The sequence below is a fragment of the Danio aesculapii genome, chromosome 18 (genome assembly GCF_903798145.1).
Source record: "Danio aesculapii chromosome 18, fDanAes4.1, whole genome shotgun sequence".
In the NCBI taxonomy this organism is placed as follows: Eukaryota; Metazoa; Chordata; class Actinopteri; order Cypriniformes; family Danionidae; genus Danio; species Danio aesculapii.
The window spans coordinates 36,388,162-36,408,384 of NC_079452.1; the positions used below are offsets into that span (position 1 = coordinate 36,388,162).

A 20,223-nucleotide genomic window follows, 5' to 3' on the forward strand; every position below is an offset into this window, starting at 1 on the left:
ATTGCTTCATTTGTGGGTGCATTTGGTCACAATAATTTAAGCAATACATGGTATACACACGCACACGCACACGCACACGCACACGCACACGCACACACACACACACACACACACACACACATGCATACTGTACATGCTCTAAAATACACTTTATTAGGTACACCTTACTAGTACTGGGTTGGACCCCCTTTTGCCTTTAGAACTGCCTTAATCCTTCGTGGCATAGATTCAACAAGGTACTGGAAATATTCCACAGAGATTTTGGTCCATATTGACATTATAGCATCACACGATTGCTGCACATCCATGATGCAAATCTCCAGTTACACCACATCCCAAAGACGCACTATTGGATTGAGATTTGGTGACTGTGGAGGCCATTTGAGTACAGTTAAACTCATTGTCATGTTCAAGAAACCAGTCTGAGATGATTCGCGCTTTGACATGGCGCGCTATCCTGCTGAAAGTAGCCATCAGAAGATGGGTACACTGTGGTCATAAAGGGATGGACATGGTCAGCAACAATACTCAGGTAGGCTGTGGCATTGACACGATGCTCAGTTGGTACTAATGGACCAAAAGTGTGCCAAGAAAATATCCCCTACACCATTACACTAGCAGCCTGAACTATTGATACATGGCAGGATGGATCCATGTGCTTCATGTTGTTTATGCCAAATTCTGACCCTATACCATCAGAATGTCGCAGCAGAAATCGAGACTCATCAGACCAGGCAACGTTTTTCCAATCTTCTTTTGTCCAATTATGGTGAGTCTGTCTGAATTGTAGCCTCAGTTTCCTGTTCTTAGCTGACAGGAATGGCACCCGGTGTGGACTTCTGCTGCTGTAGTCCATCCGTCTCAAGGTTGGACATGTTGTGCGTTCAGAGATGCTCTTCTGCATTCCTCTGTTGTAGCGAGTTATTTGAGTTACTGTTACCTTTTATCAGCTGGAACCAGTCTGGCCATTCTCCTCTGACCTCTGGCATCAACAAGGCATTTTCACTCACAGAACTGCCGCTCACTGGATATTTTCTCTTTTTCAGACCATTCTCTGTAAACCTCAGTTTCTGAAATACTCATACCAGCCCGTCTGGCACCAACAACCATGTCATGTTGAAAGTCACTGTAATCACCTTTCTACCCCATTCTGATGCTCGGTTTGAACTGCAGCAGATTGTTTTGACCATGTCTACATGCCTAAAAGTATTGAGTTGCTGCCATGTGATTGGCTGATTACAAATTTGCAGTTAACAAGCAGTTGGACAAGTGTACCAAATAAAGTGTCCGGCAAGTGTACATATATACATACATACATACATACATACATACATACATACAAACATGCTCTAAAATACAATTAAAATTTTTAATTTGGAAGATTTTTTAAAACTTTTGCAAGAAATCAGATATTTGCAGATTATCTCCCAAACAAATGCATTTTTCTCTTACACATAATGATACATTTTCAATCCAGAGAAGCTGTGGATTTCCAAGTATTCTCTTAATTGTTTCCATAGCTGTGTATAAATGCTAGGCAAAAAATAATGACCAACATTACCATAATTTTCAGAAACCACCCACTAAAATATAATTCAGTTTAACTGACACATTTTTTTTGCATATTGAGATCCAGTTTTTGTCCTTTAATTGGGCAAAAAAAGTTCTCAATTTATTTACTATCATGATATTAAATGCTGACTTTTTCTTTCTGTCAATCTCTTTATTCGGCATTGTGTTTGTGTGTGTGTGTTGTAGGAGTGGAAGTGTGTCTGGACTTACCCTTAAACTGATCCGAACTTCAGTCAGTGAAATGCTGGAAACCCTGTCCGATGATGATTACGTCAACGTTGTCCATGTAAGTATGATTACATTGATTTCAGATGCCAACTTAAGATTTACTCTTACTACTTGGAATTCATCAGTCAGTGTTTTCCATACATTTTCTGAAAAGCATCCTATTACCATCTGCTAGACGTTCTGTACATGTTAGAGCAACATTATGTTGCTTTGTCACTTTAAACGAGCAAACATCTGTCGACAAAGTTGCTGTGCTTTCTTTATAGTTGTTTAAAGGAACAGTTCATCTAGATCAGAGGTTCTTAACTTTGATGGCCTTGAGGGCCAAATATCAACCACATGAGATACAGGGGGTCATTTATACACTGAAGTCATGGGTCGGTATGTACCTCGGGTTTGGCATTACAATTTGGTACTGATACGGTACAACAGGAAGATTACCAATAGTGGAATTTGCCTAAAGACAAACCCCACTAATAACAAATCTCCAGTGATTGTCATTCATTCATTCATTTTCTTTTCGCCTTAGTCCCTTTATTAATCCGGGGTCGCCGCAGCGGAATGAACCGCCAACTTTTACAGCACGTTTTTACACAGCGGATGCCCTTCCAGCTGCATCCCATCTCTGGGAATTCCTTGTCAGTTAGTAACGCTATATTTCATTACACAACAATTCATTCATCAGGTTTTTGGGCTAAATAAAGAGAAATCACGGTTTAATTTGTTATTATTAGATTATTTTTTTAATTTCACCTCTCCTGCTGTGCATGAACTAAGCTGTTGAATGGTCAGCGTATGAGGCGGCTAGGCTTTATCTTCAATTTTGATTAAATTATTTTCTAATCGGTTGCATATTATGTGGTGAATATACACCTGCAATGCATACTGCAGTCCTTTTTTTGTCTGGCTTTCTCAGATATCTCACCTGTTCACCAAATATTACTAATTATATCCCTTGGAATGTCTGATACCGGCGCATACATATTGTAATAGACATGCCAGGTACGAAAGCTTGACAATCGTAACAACAGTAACTATGGAGGGCGGGGCTTAGCAAAGGGTCAATTATTTAAAAAAGAAAAAGCATAAGTAGCAACCGGATGTGTACGGATTGAGATGAATCGCTCTGAAAAGTGACAACTGTATTTAACCACAGCTGTACAGTAAAAATGGAGCAACACATTGTTTCTCTGAATTCAATTTAAAGTCAGGAGTTTGTGGGTTGCTGTGTGATGCAACAATATGTGTGTGTGAGAGAAACAGAGACATAGGAGTTGTAATGAAATATGGATCTGGCTTCAGCTTGCCACTTGAAAACAGGCTCTTAATGAAAAGCCTGCTTCTGGGCTCTGTGTGCTGAATTGAAAATGGCTGGACAAAGTGAGGGGAAGAGATCAGGCTGAGTGAGAAAGAGAAAGCCAGAGAAAAGGGGAGGAAATTGTGATATTTCATTCCTCTTGGAAGGCGCCTCCAATCCATCTTGGCCAGGCTGATATTTTACACGGATGCTGCCAGTTTTGTTCTCAGCAACTTTTTTTTCAATGACCAAAGGAGCTCATGATATGCTCATGTCTAATTGCATCATGTTTTTTTCTTAAAGGGGGTGGTTCAACTGAAAATAAAGATTCATTCTTTATTTACTTTTGCTTATGATGACAAACCTGAATTGCATTTTCCCATTATCTTTTTTTTTTTATTTCAAGTAACATGGACTGACACTTTTTTTCAAAGAGGCTTACTTTAGTCACCTAGAGTTAAACAGTTGAGTTGTATCTTTTTTTATATAAATTCAGCTGATTTTCTGTCTAACAGCTGCACTTTTAGCTTAGTTTAGCATAAATCATGGAATTGGATTAGACCAGTAGCATCTCACTCAAAAATTATTGGCTCTATGGCTATGAACTATACTTTCATTCCAGTGTAATGATCAAGGTACTTTGCTGCTGTAGCAGGCGCAATGATATTACGCAGCATCTAATGGCCCATTTCCACTGAGTGGTATGGTATGGTACGGGTCAGTACAGGTCACCTTTATCAGCCTTGCGTTTCCACTACCAATGGTACCCTTTTGGTGGGCGTTGTGTAAGACAGAAAGTTTCAGTTGACGTCATTCTCGCTGGAGGAAAAGTAAAGCCGTACAGGTCGTTCACATATCATATGAGAAGCACTTCTCACAAAACAGATGCTTTAAACATATAAATACTTGTGTATAAATGTTCGTGACTAACCTTTCTATGAACATAATTTGATTATAACTGCAGATCAATGATAGTTTACTGTAACGTCTGCAATTATATAAAATAATTAATTAAATAAATAAATAAACCTATATTTGAAAACATTCAGACCCTTCCAGTCTCCAATATGTTACCAATTACAGAAAAACTACACACAGCATACATTTAGTCCTTATTTGGGTTCATCTGTATCTTTAATCTTTACCAGCACATGTAACCTCTATTAGAGAGTAATTCCGTCATTCAGAGTACTTATAATTGATCACTTCAATAGTCACACGCACTTTATTATCATGAGCTCAAGAAGTTTGTTATTTCAAATATAGAAGCTCGGCGAGCGCATGTGAGCTCTCTCGAGAAAGTGAAACCACTTGCGCTTTTAGACAGCCTCGTAAACAACAAGAGGACATACGCCGGATTCTTCTTCTTCTTGGCTTTGTGGCTGTTCATCAAGACAACAACAAGGTTTTGTTTGAGCCCAGGGTGATCATCGATCGTTATTATATATATATATGTATGTATATATATATATGTATGTATATATATATATATATATATATATATGTAGGTTATATATATATGTATGTATATATATATATGTATGTGTATATATATATATATGTATGTGTATATATATATATATGTATGTGTATATATATATATGTATGTGTATATATATATATATATATATATATATATATATATATATATATATATATATATATATCTGAGTATATATATATATATATATATATATGAGTATATATATATCAGAGGGTATAATAAAAAAACACTGGATCAACTAAAACGTGTTAAACATCAAATAACTTATTTAATTTATTACTAAAATCTATCATAAATTAGATTTGTCAGACTTAATTAATTTAATTGTAACAAGTCAAAGTCATTTGTTTAGGTTTTCACTTTTTACAGGGTAGTGCACAATTATGGACCACTTTAAGCTTTTATATTGCTTTTGTATCGACAAGCTTAAAAGCTTTAGACTTCATTCATAGTAATTGCATGGAAAATAGCATTAAAAAAAGCCAAACAGGTCTAAAACAATAAATCACATTCAGCTTTTTGTACTCTGTATGATATTTCCCCCAAAAATCGTGCTTGGTGTGATACATTTTTTAATCTTCAGTGAATAAAGTTTGATTTATTTATTGTTTTCACTCCTCCGAGGATTTTGAGGTTTTCTAGCATTGGGGAATCACTGTTCCGATAAAGGATTAGCTCTGTGAGATCTGTCAACAGGATTCGCTTCAGGGAACGTATGCCAATGAGAGTGCCACGCTGTGATATGTGTGTGTGCTTCATGTGTGTATTTGAGCGAGAATAGAAAGAGATTGTGCCCAAAGTCACATAAATGCATCAGCTGGAGACCCAAAAATCAAATCTGATGTGTGTTTGCACAGATCAGTAGTTTGAAAGCAACTGCAGTATTGTAGTTTTGAATGAATGTTTGGAGGCTTTTCTTGGGAGGGAGTTGATCTTTGTGTCCATTTAAAATTAATTGGATTAAACTGGCATTACATCAATCCAATCACAAGTGAACGACGCTATATAAAAAGCTAAATACAGATAAAAAAATTGAGCTACATTGTTAACAGTTTCCAGTAGAATCGACAGTAAGTCAGTACTGTAAATAAATTACAGCAAAAACTGTAACTGTATTAACATTAACAGCACAGTTTATCTTGTTGTATATGTATTTAAAGAATTGTATGTATATATTTACTGTAAAATTTACAGTAACTTTCACAATGCAACTTTAAAATACAGTAACCGCATAACTGTCCTACAGTAAAATACAGTTCATATTACAGTTAAATACTGTGTAATTTACAAAAATCGTTAACATTGTTGCCTACTTTCATCCATTTCCAAAATTTAAATGTTAAAAATGCATTAAATTGGATTACTTTAGTAGTAAACTTTCAAGTGTTTGAATGCTTTCAGATTATTTTGTACCAAACTACACATAGAAATGAGTAAAACTGTAGTTTTCTTGCTTGTATACCACATTATGTGTTTTTTGTTTTTGCATTAAAAAGTACTCTGAATTTAACTGAAGGGTCTCAATGAAATCTAAACACATCTGAAGAAACACATTCAACATGGTAGTTACCAGCTTATACATTTTGTCCATTCAAAGTTTTGCCATATTGCAGTTAAGGTGCAGTGTGTAGAATTGACACCAAGTGGTTGAACGAGGTATTGCTGTTCCAAATTCAAATTATTGGAAAGAGTTTTTTTCAGCCAGCCACTCCAAGGATAACTCGAGGCAAGCACAGGTTGCCAGATTGACACACAAATAAGATTAAGTGGGCCTAATGATTGAGTCTCATGCTGCGTTCACACCAGAAGCTGATGAAACGTAAATCGCGAGTGATTTACATATTAAGTCAAGCAAAGATACAAATAGACATCTCATGAATGACGCGATTCAATCGAATGACGTGATTAGTGCAATTGACATGGTGCGAGTTCATCGATTTGCATGTTGGATTGACCAAGTTAGACAATCTGAACTTCAGCGGACATTTGCGCCATGTTAACCAATCAGGAGCTTGCTCTTGTGACGTAGTGCCTGTTGTTGGTGTCCCAGAAGCCCTTGGTGCTCCTGTTTCCCCCACAATCCAAAGACATGCACTAAGTAAATTGGATGAGCTAAATTTGCTGTAGTGTGTGTGTGTATATGAATTTGAGAATGTTTCCCAGTACTGGGTTGCAGCTGGAAGAGCATCTGCTGTGTAAAACATATGCCAGAATAGTTGACGGGTCATTGTGCTGTGGTGACTCCTGATAAATAAGGGACTTATCCGAAGGAAAATGAATGAATGAATATTTGCTAATCAAAAAACACATGTGTATTTTTATAACAGAATCTGCATCTCATTTCGGAGGCTGCTACTGTCCTCTAGAGCAGGGGTTCTCAAACTTTTTCACTGCGGGGCCCACTTCTTTCTCCGATCAATTTTTGAAGGCCCACCTGTCTGACATTTTCTCAAAAATGCTTGTATGAAATTCTTATTTAAACCTTTATTTATTAATAAATGCATATTATATTATATTATATTATACTATATTATATTATATTATATTATATTATATATATTATATTATATTATATTATATTATATTATTATATTATATTATATTATATTATATTATATTATATTATAACTAATATATATTATGCCTTTGTTGTGCCTTCTATTATTTTTCTATTATCAGCATTTTATTAAAATATAATTTAATTAAATTTAATTATATATAAAGAACTAAAACTATATTATAAAAAAAATTATTATTATTTTTTTAAACATACACAGACTCAGAGAGAACCACAGGTCAACAGAGATATTGCAAAAGACCAGCTTCTGCTTTAAACTGGACTAACTGAATATCTACTATTTAAAAATCTTGACAATGTAAAATACAGTAAAACACCCTAAATCTGTTGAAACGCGTCGATCTGATGGCGGTTGAGTTTGCAGCTAGATATTATTGGGAGATTACTGACAGGAACGAAGCGCGTACCTGACAGAGCGCATCTAAAGCAAATTATGCAAGTTTATCTTACATTCTATGGTAGAAACAGCATCGAGCCTCCCTAGATCCTCCTGTATAGGTGCGTGTCTGTTAAAAAACCCTCACACAACATTAATTTGGACAACTATGCGGATATATCAAATTGTTCACACAAAAAGACTTTCACTTCACGCATAATTTGTGAATGAACTTGCGTGATTTGCGTGTAGTTGCAGACCTGATCATGAGGCTGTTTTTGCAAGTTTGAAGTAATCAATCAGAGAACAGGAGAATGTGCTTTACTTCAATCATTTTAATGTAGCATATTATAATGCAATCCAAAAATTATAGTAGAATATTGAGAGTTCATTTTAGTCTTGCGGCCCACCTGCAGTATCCCTGAGGCCCACTAGTGGGCCCACCGGTTGAGAATCCCTGCTCTAAGGGTAGCATTTTCAGCCATGCCTACAAATATTGAGACAGCCTTATGATGGAAATGAAATACGCAGCTTTCCAGCAAGGCAACCTGGGGTGCTGAAATATAACTTGTTATACTGGCAGTGGGCTGGTTATAGAGACTACAGCAAAGAAAGATATTCCGACACTGAACGCACATTTTCAAAGGAAATAACTGACTTTAGCATTGTTTCTCAGATAAACAATTATGTTCCTTTGCATGTTTCTTAAATTTCTGCAAACATATTATGATATTTTTATGCATTCTAAGTGTCAAAACTTACATACAGCACCTTTAAACATTTGCAGATAAAACAGTTTCCTTTCTGTGAGATGAAGAATACAGTGAACTGATAAATTGGCGGTTATTATCACTTGGAAAAATGTAAGTTGCTAGAATAGAAGAAGCCACGGTGGGTCTTTTTTCAATTATAATAATGTATTACAGAGCATGCAGATGAACTGCAATAAACATAACGCTATCTTGTGTTGTGATGTTTGGTAATGCAATCGTGTGAGAGAGTTCTCTGAGGTAATTAAAGCAAATCAGGTTGATGACAGGCTTTGGCTCGGGTATTTCAGACTGATTGAAACAACATTTGTGTTACTCTGTGGTGTGTCAATCTGCTGATTAGTCCAGTTATCTAGTCACATTAAAGCAAAGGTGGTTGTTGTTGTTGTACATCAAGTAAATGTGTTTTCGGTAAAGAGGTGAATGGAAAGAGCTGCTGGATGTTAAAAATGAAGGCTTACTGAAGGCTATTTTTATTGTTTATTTATTTTTAATAACTCGCACTGGTTCCACATGATTGCATTATTCTTAACTTACATGTGCTATAAAGATTGCACAAAGTAAAATATATCCAGTGTTGGGCAGTAGCTATTAGCTTAACTACATTTCTTAGTAGCGTGGCGGAAGCATCGCTAATTTATAAATCCAATAGCTTTTCAGTAGCGAAGCTATTTTTTTAGTCAGTTAGCGCAGTAGCATCCACACAAGCTACATTTACTGATCGCAGATCAAAAAGTGACAGCCTCACAGTAGGTTGCTGGTTCGAGCCTCGGCTGGGTCAGTTGGCATTTCTGTGTGGAGTTTGCATGTTCTCCTTGTGTTCGTGTGGGTTTCATCCTGGTGCTCCGGTTTCCCCCACAGTCCAAAGACATGCGCTATAGGTGATTGTGTAAGCTGAAAATTGTTCGTAGTGTATGTGTGTTATTGAGAGTGTATGGGTGTTTCCCAGTGATGGGTTGCAGCTGGAAGGGGATCTGCTGCGTAAAACATATTCTGGATTAGTTGGCGGTTCATTCAGCTGTGGCAACCCCTGATTAATAAAGGGACTAAGCCAAAACTAAAATAAATAAATGAATGAAAGAATATGTAACAAATATACATATATAACATATATACGTAATATGTATTATATATGTGTTCTATATATAATATAGTACAAAATTCACATGGTAATTGTAACACATATATATATATGTTGTTACATATTACCATGTGAATTTTGTACTATATTATATATAGAACACATATATAATACATATTACGTATATATGTTATATATGTATATTTGTTACAAGACACTTCTATATAGCTTAACGTGATATTTAAAGGTTTAACTAGGTTAATTGGGTTAACTAGGCAGGTTAGGGTAATTAGGCAAGTTATTGTATAACGATAGTTTGTTCTGTAGACTATCGAAAAAATAAGTAACATATATGTGTACTATATATTACATATTCCAAAATTCACATTGTAAAGGATTGATTGGTAACAGCTGCTGTATGTTAAAACTTACTGAAGGCTATTTTTATTATTATTATTATTTATTTTTAATAAGTCATACTGGTTCCACATAATTGCACTTTCTTTTACAGCATTGTGATGAAGAATGCACAAAATAAAATATCTTTAGCAACACAGAAAGTAATGTTTAATTTCAGTCCAAATAAATTGGTTGCAACAAATAACTTAAAAAAAATATGTAGTAAATGCAATGAATCATTTTTTAAGTGTATCTGGTACAAACATGGATGTCTGTCAGTGCCGCATTTGCCATATAACTACATGAAAAGACTCGTCATCAGTTTCAGATACCCCAGCTTTCTCAGTCCACGTGACAATGTGAAAGCATGATTTCCAGATTTATCCTCTTGGAAGAGCGCCTTCAGAAAGCTGTTTTCACAGAACAAATGTGTCTCAGTCTGGAGGTAAAGACAAAACATAGGAAAACACTTTATTTTTATTTTTTTTCAATGTGTCTGGATTCAAAGGCATAGCCTAAAACACTCTTTCTCAACCTTATTGCTGGAGCAACGTCAACAGTACAAAAATCCAATTCATAAATGTCTATTAAATGACATTTTAAATCTTTATAATTTAGGTTATTGCACAATGAATCCACAAATTACGTCCGTAAATTTCACACGTTAAAAAATAAATTTAACCGCAGGTTTGATTATTTATTTTTTTTAACGATTTTCGCATCCGAAAAAGCACCTTGAGAGGAACCCAGTTCAGAGCCACCCTACAAGCAAACAGCTAAATACAGGATGCCGTCATTTGAGCCACAGATAACTTTGACAAACACTACATTAAAATAAAGACAGAATGTGGCGGATAGCTGAGAATGCCTATGCAGGATTCAGTGACTGGCTCACCACTCCCCTCCTGCTGCTTGATATGTGTGTCTCTCCATACATTTGACGTACTGCCCATAGACATAATAGAAAGCATGGTGCACTTTTGGTCTGTTGCTTTGATACTTCAACACGGCCGGCATTTATTAAAATGTCATATAATATGCCAGTCTCTGTACCGGATTAGTTTACGTACATGAATGTGTGAAGTATCACAAGCAATGTATTAAAATTCCACTGATTTCCTGCAATAAACTCCGGAATAATCCAGCGCAGCTCTTTGATAATGAGCTGAATTCTCCTTTCTCTATTGGATGAACACAATATGTAGCCTATTCCTCTGTTTCTACTTTGGAGAAGAGAAGAGAACAAAGTATCGCTGCTTAAATATGACTATGAAAAAAACGCATATGAACATTTCGGACTTCAGTGTGCAAAGGCCTTTATCCTTCAAGCTAGCTTTTGCCCATTTGTCAGCTAAATAATTTGTCATATAATTTATAGCACAGTTTACTATTATCACTTATTCTTAGTATTTTTAATAAGTCAGAGTAGTAGTTAATTTTCACTCACACACACATAAGGTTGTTTTTGTTAATAGTGAGGACATTTCAGGTTTCCATTGTATTTATACAGTACAAACTGTATTTATTATTGCCCTGCCCTTACCATATCCCTAAACACAACCTTCACAGAAGTATGCAGTTTCATTCATTCATTCATTTTCTTTTCAGCTTAATCACCTTATTATTCAGGGGTCGCCACAGCGGAATGAACCGCCAACTTATCCAGCATATGTTTTACTCAGCGGATGCCCTTCCAGCTGCTACCCATTACTGGGAAACACCATACACTCATTCACACACACTTTGGACCATTTAGCTTAGCCAATTCACTTACAGTATAGCGCATGTCTTTGGACTTGTGGGGGAAACCGGAGCACCTGGAGGAAACCCATGTGAACACGAGGAGAATATGCAAACTGAAGAAATGTCATCTGACTCAGCTGGGGCTTGAACCAGCGACCTTCTTGCTGTGAGGTACCAGTTATACCCACATTGCCACACGCTGCCCCGAAGTGTGCAGTTTTACTTTCTGAAAACAGCTCATTCTGTATGATTTTTTTGGAGAAATCAAACATCAAACAGCAGTGTCCTCATAATGCACCATTGGCTTGTAATACCTGTGTAATACTCATGCGATTTATACACATTTGTGTCCTGATTTGTCACAAAAATGTGCACACACGCACACACACAGATTTATATATTAAATAATTTATGACAAGCAAGACAAATGTATTTTTGATAATTTCAGTTTTAAGGATCATCTAAAATGTAGCCACGTTTGTGCTTTATGAACACAGCCAAACATTTCTTTCACAAAATATATATTATTCATTCCTGCCAATGTAAAACACCGGCCTTGGGATGACAAATATATTTTAATAGATGCCGTGTTTGGAATTTAATACCAGCGCATACAGCAGAGCACAACACATATGTATTCACAATGCTTGTTATTAGTGTGTGTGTGTGTGTGTGTGTGTGTGCGCGTGTGCGTGTGCTGAGGAGCTCTTGACTGTCTGTTACAAGAAAATGTTGCTCATATTAACAAGCCTTTGTAATATGATGCCACATGCTCAGCTACAATAGCCCAAGGATTTCATAAATCTTCATACATTTTTGAAAAGCCTACTGAAGAAAAATGAACAAAGCGAATTAAAATTAAAGTGATCATTTATATCTTAAAACACTGTAAATTCATTCATTCATTTTCTTTTCAGCTTAGTCCCTTTATTAATCAGGGGTCGCCACAGCGGAATGAACCGCCAACTTATTCAGCATATGATTTACACAGCAGATGCTTTCCAGTTGCAACCTATAACTGGGAAACACCCATAAACTCTTGCATTCACTCAAAACACTACAGCCAATTTAGCTTATTCAATTCACCTATAGCACATGTCCTTGGACTGTGGGGGAAACCGGAGCACCCATAGGAAACCCACGCCAACACAGGGAGAACATGCAAACCACAAACAGAAATGCCAACTGACCCAGCTGGGGTTCGAACCAGCGACCCTCTTGCTGTGAGGTGACAGCGCTACCCGCTGTGTCGCCAATACTGTAAATTGTAACTGAAATAAAAATAAATAAATGTCATTAAAACTTATTTTGTTCTTACTAGAAATCGGAAATCTAGTCGCTAGGGAAATAGGTTTCATGTTCATTTAGTATATTAATATTAATATTTGTAAAATGAAAAGGATGTTAAGAAAAAAAGGTTGGCTCCTGTACTAGAAGGCAGGCTTTATTCACCATATAGCGATCGATGATTGGCTCCTGTTCTAGTAGGCGGGGCTTCATTCACCATATTGACCGTTACACCTTTCCCCATTCAAAAAGATACGAGTGACACGTCTTGTGTATTCTAGAGTCTTTGACACAAGCCAGCCGAGGGGGGAATATCGAACTTGAGTTTGGACAAAGTCTCTTTAAAGCAAGTCATTTTACTCTGCGGAGTACTCATCTCTGACATGCCTTTCGGGCAGTATGCTCAGGCATTCTGTCTGAATAGGGAAACATCTAATCTCCAAAATTGCCTGTCAAGCTTACGATTAGATTACATATTCAGAATCACCAATAATATTATACAACAACTGTGTCTTTAGTTAATTTCTAAACATCTAAATCACACAAAATATGCAGAAACTCACGGCTGATCCAAGCCTCATTTACCCTAAACCTGTACTAGTACCCTAATCCTGTACTAGAAGGCAGGGCTTCATTCGTCATGTTGACCGTTACACTTTTCCCCATTCAAAACTATATGAGTAACATGTCTTGTGTATTCTATAGTCTTTGGTTTGGCATTCGGACCAAATGTGAAACCCCTAATAAAACATTTTACAAATTATTGCATAATGTACCAAACTCGTATTATAAATGTAATGTAATTGTTATCAGGAAAAATATTTATCTCCTTAATTTTGCTGCAAAATCGAGAAAGAAATAACTGATATATTTTATTATATATTATTATATTATATATACAATCTGATTTAGAAAAAAAACATTATAATACAATAATTAATTAGTGGTGCTGTGTTAAATCAATTTTATTTAAAGTGCATTTTTGCATGTTCATTCATAATTGAAATATGTTCAATTTAAGGTGTTGTCAATACAGTGTTAATAAGATCAATTTACACCATTACTCCAAGTACTGTGTATACACTATTATTTTTTTTTTTTCAATCCAAGGGGAAAAAATCTCACCCATGTTGTGATTAAATTAGCCAAATTTGCATAGAAAATTATTGGAATTTAATCAAATCATTACCAGAGCAAATAATTACACCATTAACTTTCTTGCAAAGTCCCTAATTAAAATATTTGGAATTTTTAAATTGCATTAATATTCACATTAAAACATCGCCTGAACCAAGACAAGTAATAAGGCATGCTCTTAGGTAATATCATATTCTTAAGGTAATGCCATATTCAGCCTTTTGTCTTAACATAAGAGCCGTAATCATTATAGATGGTGAATATCCATGCAAATGTGACATTTATAGTGAAAGCGAGAGAAAGGAAATGTGACGTGTTATGATAAAACAGTCCTCCTTTCTTTTTGCCGGTCAGCTGAAGTATCTCTAATTCCAGCCATTGTCCAGATAAATATTTGATAGGTTATTTATGAAGACAAATATTGGATCGCGGTTATTGACGCTCATTAGGGCTCTGCTGAACTGTTGAGGGATATTACGTGATTCATCATTTATATTGACTCATCTGGGGGCCGGATTTTCATGGGAAATGATTGACTAGAGCAATTGACCTGCCGCATGACAAACAATTTGAACGGGGAGCATAAGATTACCGCTTTAAATTGGTCCCTTGAGGTCACTCGGGTTTTAAGAGGTGGATTTCTGGAGGAAATAAATGTGGATCTTCCTCCGCTTGTAGATAAAGAATGGAAAATGTGATTGTAATGTGACCCATATAATATCTGAACTCAAATATCTGCATTTGGAATCTCTTTTAAAACCATATCTTAGTTATTACTTCTATTCAAGAGTTATATAATATTGAAACAAATAATCATTTTTTTTGTTAAATATCTCAAACAGTTTTCTCATCAGTTAACAGATGCTTATTTTCAGTAAAACTCTGATTCTGATTAGTCTATCACAATGGTTAGCTGTACAATTTAGCTGTTATTTTTGTATAAATATGTATGTCTCTCCATGCTCACACAACTATTTCAAGCAACATATGCTCATTCTGAAAATGTAGCCTATATACATTTCTGGAGATTGCAAATTATGTAGTCAGAGGTACGTATAGCTGCATTTCGTCTTTAAAACTAATACTACGGGGCCGTATGATGCCATTCCTTTACAAGCTTAACAGCTGATTGCTCACCTCCGGATGGCTTCTCTCCTGTTAATAGTTTGCCCAGTAGTTTGCTTTGTATGTCGGTGGACTTATGACCTGGAGCTGAGTTGACCGTGACGGTGGTTTTTTTTTTGGGTGAAAGCCAGGTAAGATCTGAAAAATGGCATAAAAATCAGGTGACCGTGAGGGCTATTCTTTTTCTGGATTGCTTTTGAAAACACTGTCAGTTGGGTTTAGGGAAGTGGATGGGCGCTGGTCAATCGGTGCATTTGAAAACAATATCGGTTGGGTTTAGGGAAGGAGGAGGGTGGGTCAGTCGATTGGTTGGTCCATGTGTCAGTCAGTCAGTCGCAGCGACCTCTTGTGGATTTACATAAGAAGAGCAGGCACGAATGGCACTCACAAGAGAAATTGGAGATATGAAAAATTGTACACAGCCGCCTCTTGTGGCCATGTACAAGAAGGAGTGCGTCTAAAACATACAACAAAACGTACCCTAAGTAACATTTTTCCGATTCGCAAACATGAAGACAGCACCCTCTAGTGGATTTGTCATCTGAAATGTGCAATGAAACGTACCCAGAGCAAAGTATTTTATGTTTGGCAAAAATGTACGCTACGACAGTGGTCCTCAACCGGTACTGGTCCGTAGATCAATTGGTACCAGGCCACACAAAAAATCATTATTTATTTCTGTTTCATTTATTAAGAGTCAGAACGGTCTTTTATTTTGAAAAATCTTTTATTTTGAAAAATGACCGTATTCTCTCACTCAGTCACTTGAGCAGCAAAATGTAACCCGCGAACTGCCAAGGAATAGATCTGCAACCCATTTGGCAACAAATCAGGTGAATCCAGCATGTCTGTACAAGAAGATCAACTGCTGGAGATCACAAATGATGGTGGCCATTTAGGGGTCATTTGCATATTGCGTCTTTTCTAGAGTTCGCGCGAGTTCGTTTTTCCAGTAGAGGTGCCTGGCTTGAGCTCGTGCCTTCCAGACGCACACAGTTAAATGAAAGCCGGGAGTACACCGCGAGTCACCTGACAAGAACTGACCGATCAGCTGGGTTAATTGTGTTGTGTTATGGGTGATAAACAGTCTGTATGATAAGCCCTGCCTTCTTGTGGGCATGTACAAGAAAGACGTGTATCTGAAACACAACAAAACGTACCCTAAGTAACATATTTCAGATCCACAAAGTTTAAGAGAGCACCCTCTCGTGGATTTGTCATGCGAAAGGTGCAATGAAATGTACCCGGAGCAAAGTATTTTAGGCCTAAGGAGTTAAATGTATATTCTCAAAAATAAAATTGGATTAAGTGGGTTCATCGTGTTGTGTTATGGGTGATAAACGGTCTGTATGATAAGCCCTGCCTTCTCGTGGCCATGTAGAAGAAAGAGTGCATTTGAAACATACAACAAAACGTACGCTAAGGAACATATTTCAGATTCGCAAACATGAAGACAGCACCCTCTAGTGGATTTGTCATCCGAAACATGCAATGAAACGTACCCGGAGCAAAGTATTTTATGTTTGGCTAAAATGTACACTACGACATGTATTTCCAATAAGCCTGGGCTGAAAATATGTGCAGCTACGTGTACATTTAATTAATGATGCATTAAATTGGCCTTACTTATGCTGAGACAAATATAAACAGATTTTTTTATTGAAACGCTCTAATCTGTTAACAGTTTTCACGCCATGATTTCTATTTTTATTTCTCCACAGCTGTTTTAAAAGAAGCAACTGAGAAATTCTGAGTACTTATCTTAAATGTAAATAAAAACATCTCTACGTCTCCTGAGCAATAATTTAACGACCCCAGAGTGATAAAACCTTTCCTCCGGGGAGCTGCGTGACACGACAGGACGAGTTCACTGGCATTATAATGTACTTTCCGTCTGCTGTGTGGATCATCAGTGTGTGCTACTCCTCTATTTATAACCCGCCGTATGCTGAGAGCAGTTAGTCACGGGGGCCTCCGCCGTGATAATTTCAAGCGTTAATTAAATATTCAGTCAACGCTGGAGCAACTAATCGAAGCGTGACTCATCGGTTCATTCAGCAGACACTGTGACATCCAGCTCATTCAGCAGAGCACAGACACCTGATCCCACAGTCACATTAATGATGCTGACATCTCTCTGGCCCAGTTTACACCTGCTGTTAGGATGCAGTTTTGTCAAGTGGACGATGCTAAATACAAGTGTTAATGGGCTTTAAAACATGTTGAGCTTGACCACTTTTGACCGCATCTAGAGGTAGAAATCTAGGGGGGTAATGGTACATGTAGCTGTCCCTAACCTTCACGGTATATGCGTCACCGTTTATGCACTCCCACAACAATTACAGTCAGTCCAGATGTGGCAGTCACTGGAGTTAGGCAGAAAAAGACCACCGTAGTGGAACAGCTGAGGAGCCATTCACACAGAATGCATCTTTGGGGCTGTTTACACCTGGTCACTCCATGTGTTTTTTTTTCCCATGCATGCAGTTATGCATTCAGACATTAATGTCCAAACACGTCCTTCTGTAACTTCAGTATTGTTGTTGCAGATTAAATATAACACAGAAAACACGATTTAAATATGTTCCAGTGGGCGAGATATTAATTATCAGTCATACAAACATCTTTACCAAAGCCTCTCTACTTGACTGTTGGTCTCGCATGTCCATCATGTTTGTAGTTTATTTACACTTTTGACCCGCGTTTGTAGTTCTAATTGTATTCATGTCCAACATTCAATGTATTGTGGGCCATATCAGCGGTTAGAGTATGGACGCTTCTACACTTAAAATTTTGACCGGAAATAGTAAACCATCCGGGAACCTTTGGCATACTCTTTTCAACATACTATGATTTGGAACATAATAATTCTATTTTCAAATACTATTTAGGACGGATAGTATGTGAATTGGGACGCAGCATGTGTGTGGGTGTGTGTGCTGTATACTGTATATAGTCTGTGTAATCAGTCCTTGAGCATCTCCCGGCTGTGTGTGTAATCAAAGGAGAACTGGAACCGGTGTGTGTGTGGTGCATGACAGGATTTGTAGTCCATGGGTGATTGAATTTTGTAGTGTGATTGTAACAGGTATTTTATGTTCAAACAAACTTTTATTTAGGATTATATATATATATATATATTTACATTTAGTCATTTAGCAGACGCTTTTATCCAAAGCGACTTACAAATGAGGACAAGGAAGCAAATTTACACAACTATAAGTGCAGCAGTGAACAAGCGCTATAGACAAGTTTCAGGTGTGTAAAAGTCTAAGAAGCAAAAACATAAGTAGAATTTTTTTTTTTTTTTTTTTTTTTTTTGAGAGAGAGAGAGAGAGAGGGCACAGTGGTATAGCCAGAGAGGCAGTTGCAGATTAGGAAGTAAAGTGGAGACTAAACAGTTGCGTTTTTAGTCGTTTCTTGAAGACAGCAAGTGACTCTGCTGTTCTGATACATATATATATATATATATATATATATATATATATATACATATATATATATATATATATATATATATATATATATATATATATATATATATATATATATATATATACTGTATATCACGAGTAACCTATAATCTAATTATATTTATATATAACTAATTATTTAGATTTTTATATTGTATTTTTATTTATTTTTTTGATTAGTATTGCACTTCATTTTGACCATTTTAAGGCAATTTTGTCAGTATTTAGATTTTTTGTGTGTAGCCTTAGATACCAGATTTTCAATAGTTTTATCTAAGTCAAATATTGCTCTATCCTAACAAACCATACATCTATGGAAAACATATTTATTCAGATTGACACTTATGACTGTAAGTGACTTTTTCTCACTGTTAATTTTAATCCATGTACAAACATTTACTAATGAGACTTTATTGTAAATTGTTACCTATTTAGCAGCGCGGTGGCTCCGTGGTTAGCACTGTCGCCTCACAGCAAAAAGGTCGCTGCTTCGAGCTCCAGCTGGGTCAGTTAGCATTTCTTTGTGGAGTTTGCATGTTATCCCCGTGTTTGGGTGGGTTTCCACCAGGTGCTCCGGTTTCTCCCATAGTCCAAACACATGTGCTATAGGTGAATCGGGTTAGCTAAATTGGCTGTAGTGTGTGTGTGTGTGTGTGTGTGAATGCAAGTATACGGGTGTTTCCCAGTACTGGGTTGAGGCTGGGAGGGCATCCGCTGCATAAAACATATGCTGGATAAGTTGGCGGTTCTTTCTGATTCATATCTTGACCTTTTGTGCTTTAATTAGGTCATCTACCAATGCAGTAAACTTGTTTTTGTAAGCTTTTTTCCCCTGCAAGCTTGTGGGAAAATGTGCTGTTTAAATTTTGCTCCTCTAGTTTCATAAGAATGGGGTTATAATATATATTACCACCCTTTAAAATTCATGTTTCCATTCAGTGTGCCACTGCAGCAGTTTGTCATTTCTTTACTTACTGTAATAGCTTGATATTTACAATGTAAAAAAAAAAATTTGCTAATGTTTTTTTTTTTTTTTTTTTTTTTTTTTTTTTTTTTTTTTTTTTGGATGTTTCAATGAACATAAGAGCTTCCATAGACTCCAGACATCTGAACCACTGAGGAAATGTGCGGAAGAATATTGATAGTGTTATACAGTTTCACAAATACTTACATACTTAGGCCGACCTGCTTCACCAAGGGTTAGTTCAGTGCTGTTTCTGAAGGATGGGTCAGTAATTCTTCGACATAACTTCATACCCAAAATAAGTTTTTGTAATAAGTTACTTCATATTATTGGGATTTATTTTTTAAATTTCCTTTCTGAATGTGCTTGTTAACATACTGTGTGGCTAAATGTACCATCTCTGACTCTTCACAGAGACCAGAACTATTGTTAGATTTATCCTGAAAATGCTCACAGTCAAATTCAAGTTTATAGTAATTCAAAACTTATTGTCGACATACTTTTTCTGTTTTCTGTATAGACAATACATTTTTACCAAGTTTCAAATCGGAAGCTAGTTGATTAGCTAAATCTTGACTTCACAAAAAATGTATTCACTAATTGTTTAGAAACGTTTATGACATTTATTTTGATTCAGTCTAGATATTTATTTTAGGTCGTATGAAAAGAGGCATAATATGTGACCTTTA

The 20,223-nt window shown here is 36.4% G+C and overlaps 1 protein-coding gene across 1 annotated transcript in view; it reads left to right on the plus strand.

Annotated features, from left to right (window-relative positions):
* The window catches only part of LOC130245362 (voltage-dependent calcium channel subunit alpha-2/delta-1), a 220,288-nt gene that overhangs the window by 104,126 nt on the left and 95,939 nt on the right, over positions 1-20,223 (plus strand). The window contains 1 exon segment of the mRNA XM_056478029.1: positions 1,759-1,858. Coding sequence (XP_056334004.1) covers positions 1,759-1,858 — 100 coding nt within the window.